Source organism: Gossypium arboreum, chromosome 4 (assembly GCF_025698485.1).
Source record: "Gossypium arboreum isolate Shixiya-1 chromosome 4, ASM2569848v2, whole genome shotgun sequence".
NCBI lineage: Eukaryota > Viridiplantae > Streptophyta > Magnoliopsida > Malvales > Malvaceae > Gossypium > Gossypium arboreum.
Genome location: NC_069073.1, coordinates 96,297,082 through 96,317,588, shown reverse-complemented (window position 1 = coordinate 96,317,588; position 20,507 = coordinate 96,297,082). Strand labels below are relative to the sequence as shown.

Below are 20,507 nucleotides of genomic sequence, written 5' to 3'. Positions count from 1 at the left end.
ACATATAAAGAATGACTTCTAATAATTTTTTTACAACTTATTATGAATTTTTAAAGTCATAACAGAGGATCCAGAACTCACTCTAGCCCTGTTTCACAAGGTTTCAAATATCTCATAAAGTATAATTTATATGCCTGTTTTTTTTATCCATATGAAAATAGACTCATTAAGCTTCAATTTCATAACTTGCTCATCATTTAATTCCATTTATACTATTTTTAGTGATTTTTCAAATTCATGTCATTGTTGCAGCAATATTCTGTTTTAAGGCAAATTTCATCTTTTCATAAGTTGTTATGAACTAGATAACCTATTAAACTTCCATGATATCAAACATGATCTAAATTTAACCATCACCATGACTTATCAATATCAAACATTTTCCCAACCAATCATGGCCATATCATAAAATTATTTACACAAAATAAGTATATTGCTATACATGCCATACTTAAGTTTTACAAGCCATTTACCCAGATGAAAGTCCTTTGGATAGTGTGATCGAACCTTCGACCCGTCCCGATTCCCGAGCTGGCTTGTTCAAAACTACAAGAATAAAGAGGAAGGAGTAAGCATAAATGCTTAGTAAGTTCATATGTAAATAACAAGTAACATAACAATACAAATATACCAAACAACTTTAGCATGGTATCACCAAAACATATATCACATTTCTAAACATCAATCATCATCTTACCACCTTATCGTTGTTGTATCTATTTTCAACCCGAGGGTTAAGAACATACCTGTCCAAAGTGTCCATTTCACAACACTTACCAAAACGTCGTTTGCATCTTAAGTGTCCTTCCATTTCACTAGAAATTTCACCCGTTGAACACATCGGAATACAACTCGGATACACGGATAATTTGCACATAAGTGCCTCATATGTAATCAAGAAATCATGTAACCCGCCCCTAAGTGAACTCGGACTCAACTCAACGAGCTCGGGCGTTCGCATCCATAAGTGAACTCGGACTCAACTCAACGAGTTCGGATGCCTAGTCACATTTCACGAACTCGGACTCAACTCGACGAGTTCGGACATTCGCATCCATAAGTGAACTCGGACTCAACTCAACGAGTTTGGATGCTCAACCATCCTAGTGACATGTCACTTGTATCCTAATCTATTCCTAAGGTTCAAACGGGCTTTTTCCCTCGATCTCACATTTGTCGTCTTCCATGGAATATCGGAACCGATACTCGGTAGCAATTCATATTTATCAAGTAGTAAACATAATTTGCATATTACTCAATATTAACCACAAAGCATAATATTTCACGATTAAAAATCAGCATATCATATAATTAACATTAATAACTTAAAATAACATTTATGCTACATTATTTACACATGAACTTACCTTGGTACCAAAATATAAAGATTTTGCAATTTAGTCCACAATCTTTTCTTTTACTCGATCGCGACTTGAATCTCGTTTCTCTTGATCTATAATGCCAAATTAATCTTATTCAATACATACATTCATCAAAACAGCATTTAATACTTAACTTTGGAAAAATTACACTTTTGCCCTAAACTTTTGCATAACTATACTTTTACCCCTAGGCTCGGAATTAAAATTTATTCCTTATTCTTATGTTTTATAACATGCTGATCATTTTCCTTCTATGGCAACATCAAATTCTTACTCTAACATATACTTGTGACTATTAGGTATTTTTGCCGATTAAGCCCTTTTACTCGCTTTTCACTCAAAACCGAGTAGCACAAGTTGTCTAACATAATTTAAAACCCCATATTCTATCATAAAATATCAAAATACACAAATTTCACCTATGGGTATTTTTCCAAATATAAACCCTAGGTTGAATTATTGCTAACATAAGCTTAATCGAGCTACCGGATTCCAAAACGTAAAGAACATTAAAACGGGCTTGGAATCACTTACTATGGAGCTTGGAAGCTTGAAACAAACCCTAACTATGAAGAACCCTTGAAATTTCGGCCTAATGAAGAAGATGGACAAAAATTGGCTTTTAATTTTGTTTTTAATTCATTTTAATAACTAAATGACCAAAATGCCCTTACTACTAAACTTTCCAAAAATTCCATCCATGTCCAATTTTTGTCCATAGACTTAGAAATTGGTCAAATTGCTATTTAAGACCTCCTAATTAATATTTCAATGCAATTTCATACTAGAAACTTCTAGAATGCAAATTTTGCAACTTATTCGATTTAGTCCCTACTTTCAATTTAAACACTTTAGGCATAGAATTTCATCACGAAATTTTCACAAAATCATGAAATCATATCATATTCATCAAAATAATTATAAAATAATTATTTCTATCTCAGATTTGTGGTTACAAAACCACTATTCCGATTAAGCCCTAATTCAGGATATTACAACTCTCCCCCCTTTTAAGGATTTTCATCCTCGAAAATCTTACCGATAAACAGGTGTGGGTATGGGTTTTTCATAGTTTCTTCAGGTTCCCATGTAGTCTCTTCTACCCCATGCTTTTGCCACAACACTTTCACAAGTGCAACACTTTTATTTCTTAGTTGTTTGACTTCTCGAGCTAAAATCTTAATCGGTTCTTCTTCATAAGTCATATCCTATCGTAGTTCAACTTCGCGGTGAAATTATATGTGAAGGATCCGAACGATACCGACGTAACATAGATACGTGAAACACATCATGAATCTTCTCTAATTCGTGGTAGCGCTAGCCGATATGCTACCGGTCCAACTTTTTCAATTATTTCATACGGTCCAATAAAACGCGGACTTGACTTGCCCTTTCGTCCAAATCTAAGGACTTTCTTCCATGGAGACACTTTCAAAATACCTTATCACCAACTTGAAACTCCATTTCTTTTCGCTTCAAATCCGCATAAGATTTCTCTCTATCTGAAGCGACTTTCAAACAATCTCGAATCACTTTCACCTTTTCTTCGGTTTCTTTTATTCAATCAACTCCATAAATCGATTTTCCTTGAGTTCACCCAATACAATGGCGTCCGACATTTACGACCATATAATGCTTCATAAGGTGCCATCTTCAAACTCGTCTGATAACTATTATTATAAGAAAATTCTACCAATGGTAAGTACCTTTCCCAACTATCTTGAAATTCTAATACGCAACATCTGAGCATGTCTTCAAGAATCAATTACTCTCTCGATTGTCCATCGGTTTGTGGATGAAAGGCGGTCTGAAATTTAACTTTGTACCTAATGCCTCTTGCAACTTTTGCCAAAACCGTGAGGTAAACCTCGGATCTCTATCCAAATGATTGACAAAGGTATCCCATGAAGTCTAACAATCTCTGATATACAATTCAGCCAACTTATTAAGAGAATAATCATGACGTCTTAGGAATAAAATGAGCCGATTTAGTCGGTCTATCAACTATTGCCCAGATGGCATTTTTCTTCCCTGGAGTTAACGGCAACCCTGATATAAAATCCATAGTAATCCGATCCCATTTCCATTCAGGAACCATAATAGGCTGAAGTAATCTCGAAGGTACTTGGTGTTCAGCTTTCACTTGTTGACAAACTAAGCACTTTGATACAAACTCGAAATATCTCTTTTCATTCCACTCCACCAATACATTTTCTTTAAGTTATTATACATCTTCGATCGCCTGGATGAACCGCCAAACAACCATTATGTGCTTCATGCAAAATCTTTTGAATCAACTCATCATTTTTGGTACACAAATCTGATTTTAAACATCAAACAACCATCGAACCGATTCAAATCGATCCCGTGACGACTTCACATCGCTTTCTCTTGGCTAGCAAATCTTGATCATTTTTCCGAGCTTCAAAATCTCTTGTAAAAACATCGGTCTTGCTCTTAACTCGCTAGAATCGAACCATCATCTGACATTTTCAACTGAGTGTTCATAACTCTCAAAGCAAACAACAACTTTCGCTTAAAGCATCGGCAACCACATTCGCTTTTCCGGATGATAATCAATAACAAGCTCGTAATCTTTCAATAACTCTAACCATCTTCATTGTCTCAAATTCAAGTCTTTTATGACATCAAGCATTTAAGACTTTTGTGATCGGTATATACTCGCACTTTTCACCATACAAATAATTTCGCCAAATCTTCAAAGCAAACACCACTGCAGCCAATTCCAAATCGTGAGTAGGATAATTCCTCTCATGAGGTTTTAACTGCCTCGAAGCATAAGCCACCACTTTTCCTTCTTGCATGAGTACACACCCCAAACCATTTAGAGAAGCATCACCATACACCACAAATTCTTTACCTGATTCGGGTTGTATCAACACTGTTGCTTCAGCTAATAACTTTTCAATTCTTCAAACTCTGTTGACATTCTTCCGTCCATTCAAATTTAACATCCTTTCGAGTAGTCTAGTCATAGGAGCAGCAATTATAGAAAATCCATTTACAAACCGCCGATAATACCTAGCTAGCCCCAAGAAACTCCTAACTTCGATTACATTTTTCGATGGTTTCCAATCAACAATGGCTGAAATTTTACTAGGATCAACCCGTATACCATCACTTGAAACAATATGACCCAAAAATCCAACTTCCCGAGCCAAAATTCTCTTTTACTAAACTTAGCATACAAATGCTTATCTCTCAAAGTTTGCAAAACTACCTCAAATGCTCAAGATGCTCGTCTCATCTTTTGAATAAATTAAAATATCATCTATAAACACCACAACAAATCCGTCCGGTATGGCCGAAATATGCGATTCATTAAGTCCATAAACACAATGAGGAGCATTTGTCAACCCGAATGGCATAACTAAAAATTCATAATGACCGTACCTTGTTCTAAAAGCAGTTTTAGACACATCTGACTCTTTCACTCGCAGCTGATAATACCCAGATCTCAAGTCAATCTTTGAAAACCATGTCGCTCCTTTTAGCTAATCAAACAAATCATCAATTCTCGGCAATGGATACTTGTTTTTGATTGTCACCTTGTTTAACTACCGATAATCAACACATAATCTCATAGAACCATCCTTCTTTTTCACAAATAACACGGGAGCACCCCAAGGTGAAAAACTTGGTCTCACAAAGCCTTTATCAGTCAACTCTTGCAACTGCGACTTTAATTCTTTCAACTCTGTTGGTGCCATTCTATATGGAACAATCGAGATCGGAGTTGTTCCCTGTATCAAATCCATACCAAATTCTACTTCCCTGACTGGAGGCAAACCTGGCAATTCTTCTGGAAATACATCCGCAAATTCACATACAACCGGCACTGATTCAACTTTCTTTTCAACTTCTTTTGTATTAATTACATACGGCAAATAAGCTTCATAACCCTTTCTCAAATATCTCTGAGCCGACATTGAAGAAATCATACTAAATATTGCCTCGGATTTGTCTGGTTCAACCCGCAAGATTTCACCACTTTCACATTTTAATTCTATAACCTTTTCTTTGCAATTTACTATAGCATCATGCAATGTCAACCAATCCATACCCAAAATAACATCAAATTCATCAAACGGCAACAACATCAAGTCGGCTGGAAAGTAATGACCCCGAATCATTAAAGGGCATTTATTGCATACTTTATCAACTATCACACATTTGCCTAGTGGATTCGACACTCTAATCATAAATTATGTGTTCTCAACAGGTATATTCATACTAGACACTAGTTTCATGCATACATATGAATGAGTAGAACCGGGATCAATCAAAGCAATAATATTAGTATTATAAAGAGAAAATGTACCGGTAATCACATCGGGTGAGGAAGCATCTTCACGCGCTTTAATAGCATAAGTTCTAGCCGGAGCTCTTCCTTCAGATCTAACTGCTGTATCTCTGGCTACATTTTTACTGCTTATTTCACTTCCAGCTTTTCTCGGATACCTTCCCCTCGAGTCTGCACCACTAGCTTTTACATTCTGAAATTTTTCTTTCTCAGCTCTTTCTGGGCAGTCTCTAATAAAATGATCCGGAGAACCACATCGAAAACATTCATTTGCTCTGCACGGACCAAAATGATTTCTACCACACACGGCACTTTCGGGTTTAACAAATCTCGATTTCCCACACTAGCCGCAGTAGTAGTCCGAGATTTAGGACCCACATTTCACTTCTTAAAATTTCCATATGATTGCCCAAATGAAACTTGGGAACGAGGATTCATATTTCTTGACTTTCCGGTTTGTTGTGAGGGTGCATTACTCATTGGTCTTTTCTTCCAATTTCGTGTTTGATTCTACCTTTTCTTTTCCTTCATAATTCTTCACCTTGCAAGCTCGAATCGACAAGAACCACCATTTCTTTTAGTTCAAGGATCCCAACAAATACCTTAATGTCTTCGTTAAGCTTGTCTTCAAATCGTCAAGACATCTTGGCTTCAGAGGAACATATTCCACGCATACTTACTCAATCGAACAAACTCTCTTTCATATTCGAGATCATCATATTACCTTGCTTCACTTCAAGAAACTCTTTACATTTCGATCAATAAATCTTTCACTAATATATTTCTTCCAAACTCTTCTTGAAAGAATTCTCAGTTACCCTCTCTTTCGGTACCACCAAATCAAAGTCTTCCACCAATTATAGGTGAATCTCTCAACAAAGATGTAGCACATTTCAAACATTCTTCGTGTACAAGATAATTCATCAAATACCGGATAGAATTTTCAAGCTAGAACTCGCTTTCTCGCATCATCATCAATATTTGCTCTAAATTCTTCACCCTTGTTTACAAATTCATCACGGGGTTCTGTGAAATTTTATCATATCCACTCCCGAGGCATCGGAGGCATAGGTTGAGGAATTGGGGAGGTGGGGAGGTCGACATTTGGGTTCGTCTGAGCGAACTCGATGTACCATGCACTCATCATTTGGAGAAAGGCTTCCGATCCCTTTCTCATCCTCCCTAACCAACAAGAGGGGTGGGTTTTCGATCGGCCACGCCCTTCAATGGAGTGGCGCATTACTCTCTACTTTATCTGTCACAATGGATCGGGATCCATTTACTATATAAAAATCATTTAAAAGGTCAAGTCGTCACACTATCACAATTCATACATATGGCATGTATAGAAAAATCCGTACATACAACACGTGGTCCAAAACCGAGTAAACCTACTCGATACCACCAAATGTAACGCCCCATGCCCGAAACCGTCACGAGTCGAGCTTGAGGGTTACCGAACATAATTTATCAAATTAAGAACTTCAAATCATTTGTTTCTACATTCACAGCTTTCTAGCTACCCGCCACAGCTTATAAGAAAATCATATCTCGAGTTATGAAACTCAAATCAAGATCTGTAAATTTTCCTAAATCTAGACTCATATATATATTTACTAATTTTTTCTAGAATTTTGGTTGGGCCAATTAGTACAGTTTATTAGTTAAAGTCTCCCTGCTTTGAGGTTCATCGCTCGACATCTGTGTATTACTGAATCGATATCTCTATATCTGTAATTTCAATGACTACAAGGTTTGTTTCTCATAAAATAGACTCAATAAGGAATCTGTACATATAAAGAATGACTTCTAATAATTTTTTACAATTTATTATGAATTTTAAAGTCATAACAGAGGATCCAGAATCACTCTAGCCTTGTTTCACAAGGTTTTAAATATCTCATAAAGTATAATTTATATGCTGTTTTTTTTATCCATATGAAAATAGACTCATTAAGCTTCAATTTCATAACTTGCTCATCATTTAATTCCATTTATACTATTTTTAGTGATTTTTAAAATTCATGTCATTCTTTGCAGACAATATTCATTTTTTAAGGCAAATTTCATCTTTTCATGAGTTGTTATGAACTAGATAACCTATTAAACTTCCATGATATCAAACATGATCTAAATTTAACCATCACCATGACTTATCAATATCAAACATTTTCTCAACCAATCATGGCCATATCATAAAATTATTTACACAAAATAAGTATATTGCTATACATGCCATACTTAAGTTTTACAAGCCATGTACCCGGATGAAAGTCCATTAGATAGTGTGATCGAACCTTCACCGTCCCGATTCCCGAAATGGCTTGTTCAAAACTACAAGAAATAAAGAGGAGGAGTAAGCATAAATGCTTAGTAAGTTCATATGTAAATAACAAGTAACATAACAATACAAATATACCAAACAACTTTAGCATGGTATCACCAAAACATATATCACATTTCTAAACATCATTCATCATCTTACCACATTATCGTTGTTGTATCTATTTTCAACCCGAGGGTTAAGAACATACCTGTCCAAAATGTCCATTTCACAACACTTACCAAAACGTCGCTTGCATCTTAAGTGTCCTTCCATTTCACTAGAAATTTCACCCGTTGAACACATCGGAATACAACTCGGATACACGGATAATTTGCACATAAGTGCCTCATATGTAATCAAGAAATCATGTAACCCGCCCCTAAGTGAACTCGGACTCAACTCAACGAGCTCGGCATTCGCATCCATAAGTGAACTCAAACTCAACTCAACGAGTTCGGATGCCTAGTTACATTTCACGAACTCGGACTCAACTCGACGAGTTCGGACATTCGCATCCATAAGTGGACTCGGACTCAACTCAACGAGTTCGGATGCTCAACCATCCTAGTGACATGTCACTTGTATCCTAATCTATTCCTAAGGTTCAAATGGGCTTTTTCCTCGATCTCACATTTGCCGTCTTCCATGGAATATCGGGCAAATACTCGGTAGCAATTCATATTTATCAAGTAGTAAACATAATTTGCATATTACTCAATATTAACCACAAAGCATAATATTTCACGATTAAAAATCAGCATATCATATAATTAACATTAATAACTTAAAAATAACATTTATGCTACATTATTTACACATGAACTTACCTTGGTACCAAAATATAAAAATTTTGCAATTTAGTCCACAATCTTTTCTTTTCCTCGATCGCGACTTGAATCTCGTTTCTCTTGACCTATAATGCCAAATTAATCTTATTCAATACATACATTCATCCAAACAGTATTTAATACGATCTTTGGAAAAATTACACTTTTGCCTCTAAACTTTTGCATAATTACACTTTTACCCCTAGGCTCGGGAATTAAACTTTATTCCTTATTCTTATGTTTTATAACATGCTGATAATTTTTCCCTTCTATGGCAACATCAAATTCTTACTCTAACATATACTTGTGACTATTAGGTATTTTTGCCGATTAAGCCCTTTTACTCGTTTTCACTCAAAACCGAGTAGTACAAGTTGTCTAACATAATTTAAAACCCCATATTCTATCATAAAATATCAAAATACACAAATTTCACCTATGGATATTTTTCCAAATATAAACCCTAGGTTGAATTATTGCTAACATAAGCTTAATCGAGCTAAAGGATTCCAAAACGTAAAGAACATTAAAAGCGGGCTTGGAATCACTTACTATGGAGCTTGGAAGCTTGAAACAAACCCTAACTATGGAGAACCCTTGAAATTTCGGCCTAATGAAGAAGATGGACAAAATTGGCTTTTAATTTTGTTTTAATTCATTTTAATAACTAAATGACCAAAATGCCCTTACTACTAAACTTTCCAAAAATTTCATCCATGTCCAATTTTTGTTCATAGACTTAGAAATTGGTCAAATTTCTATTTAAGACCTCCTAATTAATATTTCAATGCAATTTCATACTAAAAACTTCTAGAATGCAAATTTTACAACTTATTCGATTTAGTCCCTACTTTCAATTTAAACACTTTAGGCATAAAATTTCATCACGAAATTTTCACACAATCATGCAATCATATCATATTCATCAAAATAATTATAAAATAATTATTTCTATCTCGAATTTGTGGTTACAAAACCACTATTCTAATTAAGCCCTAATTCAGGATATTACAAAAACCCCAAACTCCTGAAGGAACTTGAAAGGAGATCTCCAGTCTTGATGATGAATCTGGCTCTTGAGATGGATCAATCGGCTTTCCTTGAGTAATTCCTTACTTCCTCCTCTGCATCCCCCTTCCTAAGTGCCTTCTCAAGTGTTTAAATAGGCTTTGGAATGCCTAAGAGCCCTCAAAATTGGCCTTTTCTAAAATGGACTAAATTTGGGTTCGGCAGGGACACGCCCGTATGACACGTCCGTGTGCAATTACTGAAGGTCGTCGTCAAGGCTGTTAAATAGGCACGGGCGTGTGATCCACCCATGTAAGTTGTGCTTCGATCCTACCAAATTGACATGGCCGTGCGACACGCCCGTATGAGGAGATCCAGGCCGTGTTGTTTTCCCATGTAGGTCTATTTTCTTCGTTTTTGCCCGTTTCTCGCTCTTTTTACTCTCCTATGCTCTCCTAAGTATAAAACATGAAATTAAAGAATTAGGAGCATCAAGGTCACGAAATCTAATGAGAAACCATCCATAAATGCATTAGGCATGGGGTAAAAATATGTATAAATTACAATTTATCAATGAGACAAAAGATTGATAGTTGGAGTGTCCGTCTTCTTTCGTATGGGGGAAAGGATATTTTCATAAAGATTGTGCTTCAAGCTTTACCTATTTACTCTATGTCTTTGTTTTTTCTACCCCAAACCCTTTTTTATGATCTTGAACAAATCTTGAATCAATTTTGGTGGCAGAAAAGTGCAAATTGTTGAGTGATGCAATGGAGTCGATGGGCTGATTTGTGTAAACTGAAGGATCGATGGGGTATACAGTTTCGTGATTTATGCAAGTTTAATATTACCTTGCTTGCGAAGCAAGGGTGGCATTTTTTAACTAAATCTGATATGTTGGTTGTCCGTATTTTTAAATCCAAATACTACCTTTTGGAATGCTCAGTTGGGAACTTACCCATCATATATGTGGAGAAGCATTTTTGCAGCAAAAAAACTTCTAGAGGACGAAGTGTGTTGGAGTGTGGGCTCTGTATGAACATATTGATCTGGAGGGACAGTTGGCTTCCTAGCTGGGCCGGAGGAAGAATATAGAACACTTTGGTTAATAATCCTGTTAACAAGGTAGCAGATCTTATAGACACAAACACAAAAACATGGAATATTGAGTTAATTACCAGAGTGTTTAATGTAGAAGACGCTGCAGCAATTAAGTGCATCTCGCTGTCTCATTTGGTTGATGAAAATAAACTTACTTAGAAGGGTGACAACTCAGGAAAGTTGTAAATGCCTAAATTTTCAGTGGTGTCGGAACAATGATTCGAGATCACTAAATCCAACAAATGAGTAGAAAATATTATTAATTTAGTGAATATAAGTTAAATGTGAAGTTAGGAAAATTTTTGAAATAGTGAATAGTGTACTAGAAATAAATATTAAAATAATTAGAATCGAAAATGAGGTATTGAGACCTCAAAAATTTTAAACCGAGCCATAAATATTTTTATACATATTTATGGAGTGTTAATAAGTTAGTATTAAAGTTTCGTCGATAAATTTTGAAGTTTCGATAGTTAATTGAACAAAAAAGACTAAATTGTAACAAATGTAAAATTATGAGAAATGATTAAATAGCTTAAATGATAAAACAAAGAGGGTTTAAAAGGAATCTATTTGGGCTGGACGACAAGGGCATGAAATCAGCAAGAAAATAAGGATAATTAAGGGAAAAATTGGAATATTGTAAAATTTACTTAATAAAGCTAGGACTAAAGTGGAATTATCTAGATTTTTCTTTATTTTTCTGCATTCTCATCAGCAAAAACACCATAGAAGGGTTTCTTTAAACTGGTTTTTCATATTTTTACTGCAAGTAAGTTCAATTCTTGATTATTTCTTGAAATTTTTGTGTTTTTGTGACTTTTACAACTAGGTCCACTTGTTGAATTCATTAGTTTTTGATTCTATGAAAGAAATTAAAAGTTTATATGAATATTTTCTGGAATTATATGATGATTTAGCATGGAATTAGAGCTTTAAATTGTTTATATGTTGATTTTATTGAAAGAATTGAATAGAAAGTGAATGTTTGGGACCTAATTGTAAAAGAGTTTGAAGTTAGGGTTTTATGTGAAAATTATAAATTTCAATAGTTGTGAAATAACTTATAATATCTAGGTAAAGTATTAATTGAGAAAAATTAGCTTAATTGAGGGGTTAATTGAGCAAGGACTAAATTGTATGAACTGTGAAATTTGGGGCAAAATGGAAATCAACATTTTGCACTAAAACAGTTTTGGATAGCAGTAGTAGTGTAACTTGAAAAATCACCAAAAATTGTAGAAATCGAATTAGAGAATGAATAAAATATTAAATTAAACCTTATTGAGTCTAGTTTCTTACAGAAGAAACGGTACAAGCAATGAAATTGTAAATCATGAGATATAATAAATTTTGTGAGACAATATCAGAATGATTTCGGGTTCCCCTATTCTGACTTTGAAAAATCATCAAAAATTGAATAAAAATAATTAGGGCTTAAATTTATATGTTTAAAATCCTGAATGAGTCTATTTTCAAGAGAAACAAATACGAACATCATCCGAATTCCGTACGAGATAATTAATTTTTAGTGAAGAAGGGTCGAAACTGTCAGACAGCAGAACAGGGGTGACTTTAAAGAATAAATTGTACTTATTGGCTACACTAAAAATTTTGAAAATTTTATGGTAAGAAGATATGTGAGTCTAGTTTCAGGAAAAATTAACGGATCCTAATTTGGAGTTCTGTATCTCAAGATAAAAATAATTTAGTAACTATGACACGGATGGGCAGCATTGAATATACATAAGTAAATAGTGAAATTATAGATAATGTTACTTATAAGCAGATTATAAACATTAAGGATGTGAAATAGAGTGAAGGTGAAGTCAATACTGATAAGTGAATGATTTTACAATGATAGATCGAGAACTCGAAGCAAGTCAAAGAAAAGAAAAAGTAGCTAATTTGTAATACCCCGAAAATCTTTACAGTAATATACTATCCTTGATATAATAAAATAAGGAAATAAAGTGATATAAAGGGAAGTTTTGAGTTATGGCAACATTGGGAAGTAAATTATGATATCTTGATTCAGGAAAGGACTAAATTGTAAAAGTCAGAAAAGTTTTGTTGCCTAAGAGTAAATACTCAAGACTTAAGGGGTTAAAGTGTAAATATGAAAAGTTGAAGGACCAATAGTGTAAATATTTTAAGAGTAGAATGATCTAGAAACTAAGGAAAATGGATAAATTAGGACCAAATTGAATAAGTGAAGAACTATGAGGGACTAAATTACAATTTTACCAAATTAAATGATGACTCAAGGATAAAATTCTAAAAGATCATGAAGGGCAAAATGGTCAATTAGTAAGAGAGAGAATTCTAGAATGTAATGATTATGTTGATGATATTTTAAATTAATTAATTAGATAAATATTATTTTATTAATATTTTATGAGATATTTAATATTATTTTATTGTTATTTATTTAGTATATAAGGAAAGAAAGATGAAGAATTTTCATCATCTTTCCTTTCCATGCAAACCAACGTGAGAAAGAGTAAGAAGAAAAGAAGTTTTCTTTCTTTACAATTTAGTCCTTTCACCAAAAATTCATTATTCTCACCTAAAATTGAAAGAATTTCCATAGCCATCAAGAGAGAAAGATAGCAAGGAGATGATGGGGAGCAAGAATATCAAGTTTGATTCAAGAAATAGAAGTGGAGGAGAGAGAAAATCAAGTTAAAGATTGAAGTTAATAAGAAAAGGTAAGAATATTAAGATTTCAATATATTTTTAAGTCTAATATTGTTGAAAAGCATGGAATTGATGTTAATGTAGAGTTTTCTTTTATATGGTTCCATGTTTTTGATATATTAGTGAAGGAAATGAGAGAAAATAATGAAAATATGGTAGAAAATAGAAATAGGAGTGTTATAAACTTGGTAATCAATATGTTGCACTAAAGTAGTTTTAGACAAGTAGTAATAGGCTAACTTTGAAAAATCACCAATAATGGTAGAAATTGAATTAGAAGCTAAGAGTGATATGGAATTAAATCTTATTGAGTCTATTTTATATAAAATAAATAGAGAAAGTAAAGTAATTACAGATTCGAGATATTTATATTTTTGTGAGACTGGTTCGAATGATTTCAAGATCCCTTGTTCGACTTGGAAAAATCACTAAAAATTATACAAAAATAATTTTGTTACATACTTTATATGGTTAAATTCCTTAATGAGTCTATTTTATAAGAAACAAATTATAACATCATTTTAATTACATTTAAAGAGATAATTAAACTTTAGGGAGACTTTAATGAATAAACTGTATTAATTGGCTAAACCAAAATTTCAAAATTTTATGGTAAGAATACATGTGAGTCTAGTTTTAGGAAAAATTAACGGATCTTAATTTGAGTTCAGTAGCTTAATATATAAATAATTTAGTGACTATGACGCAAATGGACAGCTTTGAATGTACATATAAGTAAATAGTGAAATTATTGATAATGTTACTTGTTGCATGTTATATAAATTAAGGATGTGGAATGGAGAGGAGGAGGAGGAAAATATGTATGAATATTCATCTAGCATGGCTAATTTGCATGTTTTAGGCTTAGGGACTAAATTGAATAAAAGTAAAACTTTATGGACAATTTTGTAAAAATGTCAGAAATGACTAAATTGCATGAAATAGATTATTTTATTATTTAAATTACAAAATTTAACGAAATTATCAATTCAGTTCAAGATTGGGGGAAAACATGTTTTAGGGATTAAATTGAAAAGTGTTGAAATTGTAAAAATTTTTGATATTTTATAGAATTCATGGACTGTTATCGATATGTATAATAATAATAGCTGGAAATAAGGATTAAATTGCAAGAATTTTATTTTCTTGACCCTAAGGATGAAATCGTCATTAATTAAAAGTTTAGGGGCAAAATGGTAATTTTTACCTAGAGCATTAATTAAATGCATTAGAATATGAAATGAATGAAAATGATGATCAAATTTATTTATAAAGATCCGGACGACACAAATATGAGACTTGATCATGAAAAAGATAATATATCAGAATAATGAAATCATAAACACGAACAATCAATGAGGTAAGTTTGTGTAACTTGAATTGTATTTTAAAAACTTGAAATATGTGGTTATGTAATGAAAATATGATTTGAATATTCAATTTATGATAATTGATGAAATATTGGTAAATACTCGATATAACTTGAAAATAAATCCCTGTTGAATGGAAGGAAAATTCGATGGATATCTCGAAAAGAAATTGACGATAAAAAGATCTAGCTTGACGGGTGATTCTATCTGATATAGCCCTCCAAGAATATGTGTAAAATGGATTTAGCCCGGACGGTAATCCAATTAGGTCTGAATTTAGCTCGACTGGTAATTCAGATCCAAGCTCATTAGAGTAATTGTCGTTGCGGGATTTAGCCTTGACCGGTAATCCCGACAATACTCTATGAGTTTATATTACAGGGGATTTAGCCTGGACTGGTAATCCCACTGTAAGAATGAGGTTCGTGGGAGTGTGCTCTCTGATAGAAAATGTGTAAGACCATGGTTGAAAGATACTATGGCAACCTGATATGAAACGTGTAAGACCATGGTTGAAAGATACCATGGCAACCTGATATGAAACGTGTAAGACCATGGTTGAAAGATACTATGGCAACCTGATATGAAACGTGTAAGACCATGGTTGAAAGATACCATGGCAACCTGATATGAAACGTGTAAGACCATGGTTGAAAGATACCATGGCAACCTGATATGAAACGTGTAAGACCATGGTTGAAAGATACCATGGCAACTTGACATGAAACGTGTAAGACCATGGTTGAAAGATACCATAGCAACGTGACGGGGAAATGAATAAGACCATGGTTGAATGATACCATGGCAACATGACAGAAAATGAGTAAGACCATAGTTGAAAGACACTATGGCATCATGTCGAAGATAAATAAGATCGTAGAAGAGAAACGCCAAGATATCTGTCGAACAACTAATATTCAGGTAATATAACAAATGGTTAAATGAATTGGTTATACAAAATGGTAATGTGAAATGTTTACAGGAATTGGTCATATAGAAATAAATGTACAAAATAGTTGTATGAAATAATTTATAAAATAGATAAATGAAATAAGTATAGGTACATGGAATTTAAATTATGTTATGTTTAACACGAACTATTACCAAATAAATATACCTAAGATATAAGGAAATGATGGTGCATGAAATGATTGATATAATGAAATGAATGATATATGTTATTAAAGAAACGGTAAGAGAATGATATGTATCATGACATGTACATATGAGATTATCTTTTATATGTTAACAAAGGAAAATATGTAAGTTAAGACGAGTATTAAATTCAAATATGACATATTGAGAAAATAAGAATTTATATGAAATATGTGTAAGTACACTAACAAGTGTTGTTGTTGATGCTTAGGCAAGTGCCAAGCCATTAACTGAATGGTAATATATTTATTGATGCATTAAATTGATAAGTATTTAAGTGAATTTTTTTTAGTGATTTGCAAGTGGTAATAATGCTCCGAGACCCTATTCTGGCAGCGGATACGAGTTAGGGACGTTACATAATTTGTCCTTGAACTTTCACAAATTTTGCAAATCGACCCAGGTAAGTTCATATGGCTAAAATTTAATGATTAAATGTTAATTTTATGAATTATATAATGTATGATGAGATATATTTATTGATGAATTGAGAGTAAAATAACAATACGAAAATCGAATAAATGATCAAATTGAGCGGAACGTCTGATTTGAGTACTTTTGATCAGTGACAAGTGATAAGTCGCAACCTCAACTACACTTATCTGATCAGTGACAAGTGACAAGTAATAAGTGGTAGCTTTAGCTACACGTATCTGATCAGTGACAAGTGACAAGTGATAAATGTGATCCGCGTAAGACCATGGCAGGACTATGGCTTCGGAAAGTGATAAGTGATCATATGCAATACCATAGTTATACTATGGCAAAGTGGAAGTGAAGTACTCAATTTTCCACAACCATTCCCTAATTTGATTAAGAATGGTAAGTGACAAATTGGCCCAAAAGAATTAAAGTAAATGGATAAGTGGTAGTGAGTTTATACAAGGGAACTCACCAATGATTGTGGTTGACAGGTGAACCTAGTAATTGTATATATTGTATAAGTGTATGAATGTTTGGTAAGATTTATGTTTTATGCCTATGAACTTACTAAGCTTCTATAAGCTTACTTGAGTGTATTCAATGTCTCTTGTAGATTGACATGAAAATATACGGAGAATCAGATCAACACTGAGGATCACACTATCCAGATTATCTCCAGTAGCTTTTGTAAATTCCTTTTTTGATTTATATGGCATGTATATGGTTTGATGATTATATAAATGTTAAGACTTGTTTAATGAATATGTATTAAAGTAAAGAGTGATCAATATGGTAAATGGTATAATTATAATAGAAATATGATTTGGTATCAAATTGGTTGAAATGGATTGGTTGGTTTGGATTGGTCTCGGTTTTAAAATTACAAGGAAGGTTGGATATTTATAAAGGAGTTATATTGAGCTTAATAAAAAAAACTTTGGGATTTTGCGAAAAATTCCCTATGGTTTTGATTTAATTCCGGTTTGGTCCTGAAGTATGTTGGGCTTTAAAGGCTCATCTAAAGGACGTCATGACATGTTTCGGTAAATGAATAGTATTTAACTCATAATAACGAAAAATTAATTTGGTAAACTCTGGTAATGGCTCATACCCTATTTCAACGACGAATACGAGTAAGGGGTGTTACAAAAGTATTCTGTTAAGAGTGGATATAGGACTCTCAACAAACAAACTGACCCTAATGCTATCGCTCAAAATAGGAGCGCACTTTATAAAAAGCTATGGGCTTTAAACATCCCTTCAAAGATTAAGATTGCTACATGGAAATTCTTAAACGATTTTATCCTACAGCCTACAACCTTTACAATCGAAAAATTCCCTCTTCTCCTATCTGTCCGCGATGTGGGTTCCTGCCAGAATCTATGCTACATGTGATGACAGTTTGTGGTCCTGTAGTTGAGGTATGGAACAAATTGGGACTTAGTTGGGTATTAACCCCTCAGTATGATAATTTTTGGGATTGGTTTGAATATATTCTATGGAGGAATTGTTATATTACCTGTGGTAGAATAATAATAACGCTATGGTCTCTTTGGTTTGCTCGCAACAAATTTGTCATAGAAGGAAAAAGGCAAACAATTCAAGATATCAGTTCAAAAATTCAGTGTTTCATGTAAGAGATAGAGTTTGTAAACATGAAGTTACCTGATAAACCGAGACCTGCTACAATGAAATGGCTTTCCCTAAATGATTTGACAGTAAAAGTTAATTTTGATGCGATGTTCAAACCTCAAAATTGTGAATCATGTTCGAGGTTTGTAATCCGGGATAATCAGAGGTTAGTCATAGACAGTGGAGTGGTGGTAAACAACCATGTGGCGGATGCTTTCTCGGGGAAAGCCTTAGCATGTGTCCAAGCGCTGGATTTTTTGATAGAAATGGGTTTTCGGGAGGTGGTAATGGAGGGGGATTCAAGAATAATCGTAGTAAGGATCCAAAAAGGGACCCAAGATAGATCCGAGATTGGGACCTATAATGAGGAATTTAAAATTGAAGGCCCTAAATTTTTATTCTATTTCTTTTCGGCACACAAATCGGGAATCAAATGCAGTTGTTCATAAGCTTGCACAAATAGCTTTCAACTTTGAAAGCCCTCAATTTTGGGTAGAGAACGTACCTAGAGAAGCGACGGATCTGGTAGAACGGGATCGGCAGTGGATGTTTGATTCTGGTTCGTCTACAACGACGTATTGATCTATCAGAAGAACGAAATTTTGTAGAAAGGCGATTGATGCTAAGTTTTATTCTCAAGGGAAGCTAGATGGATTTTCTCTGTTGTGTTCTGAATCGCCCTTCCATTTTGATCGAGGCTCTTCGTTTATTTTTCTTGTCTTTAAGAGTTATGCTTTTTATGCATTGATTTTGTTGCTTATAGCTAGATCTCTACATGTGGCTATGAGAATGCTAAGTGTGGGTGGGTGTTCTGTTTTGTTTTAATATTATAATAGGAAGCCTTGATATTTTACTCAAAAATTTAAATATTAATATTTTAATATATATTTTATTTTTAATATACATGTTCTAAAAATACTCATATATTTTATTAATTAATAGAAAATTAAATGTAAAAATTGGAAAATGTTGCTTGACGATAAATTAAGGTATCTACTTTATATTATAATTTTTTTCTTTTAAAATTTTTCATTATATATATATTGGAATTATTTGATATAGATAATGATATGACAATGGTATGTATTTTTATGAGATTGATCCGCATTATTATTGACCACGATTAACTAACAAGAGATATTAATATTAAAAAATATAATTTAAATACTACTTTTAATTAAAAAAAAAATTATCACTTTTAAACAGCAACACTTAGTTTGTTGTTTTTGTTTTCTTTAAATTTGGTTAGTTGGGTATGAATGGGGCATTTGGCAAAGCAAAGTCCAATTTAGAACTCCCCTCCATTCGGAAGCATGTTTTAGAACAAATATTATACCAAAATTAGGTTGCTAATACAAAAGCATAAATGCTGCAGAAAATTATAAGACCAATGAATTCAAATATGTATTAAGAAGCCATAAATTAATATGGAAATTCATCATCAAACAGTCATAATTCTTAATCAACGAGACTAAAATCACCTAAAACATAAAATTCTCATTTTAACTTTTAATAAATATTTAAAAATATTAAAATATTAATCCCAAATATTATAAATTTCAATATTATTAAACATAAGTTATTAATAATTGATGTTATTTTAATAAAATTATCTAATATTACAATTTTAATTTAATAATAAATTTTAACATTAATAATATTTTTAAATTTTAAGTAATATTCTTAATATTCTATTAGAAAAAATAGTAACATTTTAATCATAAAAATATATTAAAATTTATCAATATTTGGTAATAAATTTTTATAATATAAATTTTGAATATTTTTAGAATGTAAATATGGTTATTTGTTTACTACTTAAATTCATTTATCCTAAAAGTTCCTGTGTTATTATCGTTTTCATCAGGCAAATTTGGAAGGGCAAGGTAATGTTTTTAAAACTTAATCAATAGTTGAATTGATCAAGTTATCAGTTTATCGATCCTATTAATTTTTAAAAAAATTAAAAAAACTGGATTGAACCATTTTAATCTATTTTTAACCAATTCAATTGGTCAGTATCAGCTCTTGATCCCACCGGTTCAAAACCACCCTCCAAATTAATCCTCCAGTTAATTTCTTGTAACATTAAAAAAAAGGTAACATTGCTTTGCAAGTTCTTTAAAAAATTATAAAATTATGAATTTGTATGATGATAAAATTAATTTTCACTTCCAAAAATTTATAATTTAATTTTGACTCCTTAAATTTTTTATACCTTCGCCTATAATATGCTTAACTTCAAACATTTTAATTAGA

General features: G+C 32.8%; 1 protein-coding gene across 6 annotated transcripts; it reads right to left on the bottom strand.

Moving 5' to 3' along the window:
• Positions 1-379: 379 nt before the first annotated feature.
• LOC128291883 (uncharacterized) lies at positions 380-19,065 on the bottom strand. Of its 6 annotated transcripts, none has more exons than XR_008281860.1 (5): positions 18,754-19,065; positions 11,046-11,091; positions 10,826-10,940; positions 8,860-8,945; positions 380-546 (listed from the first exon to the last, which is right to left on the bottom strand). XR_008281860.1 is itself a non-coding variant. In XM_053027374.1 (5 exons), the coding sequence occupies exons 2-5, from the start codon at positions 11,098-11,100 to the stop codon at positions 470-472; spliced, it is 333 nt and encodes a 110-aa protein (XP_052883334.1). In that variant the 5' UTR covers positions 11,101-11,197; positions 18,754-19,065; the 3' UTR covers positions 380-469. The 6 variants fall into 6 exon arrangements, 1 of the variants encoding a protein (XP_052883334.1); XM_053027374.1 differs by having other exon boundaries at positions 11,046-11,197; XR_008281861.1 differs by lacking the exons at positions 10,826-10,940; positions 11,046-11,091 and adding an exon at positions 18,282-18,319.
• Positions 19,066-20,507: the final 1,442 nt, after the last annotated feature.

Coding starts and splice junctions, on each gene's coding strand:
- LOC128291883 (XM_053027374.1), bottom strand. CDS start 11,100: ATGAGACAGCGAGATGCACTTAATTGCTGCAGCGTCTTCTACATTAAA. Junction 10,941..11,045: donor CTTCTACATTAAACACTCTG/GTAATTAACTCA, acceptor CCTCCGGCCCAG/CTAGGAAGCCAACTGTCCCT. Junction 547..8,859: donor TTTTATATTTTGGTACCAAG/GTAAGTTCATGT, acceptor TTATTCTTGTAG/TTTTGAACAAGCCAGCTCGG.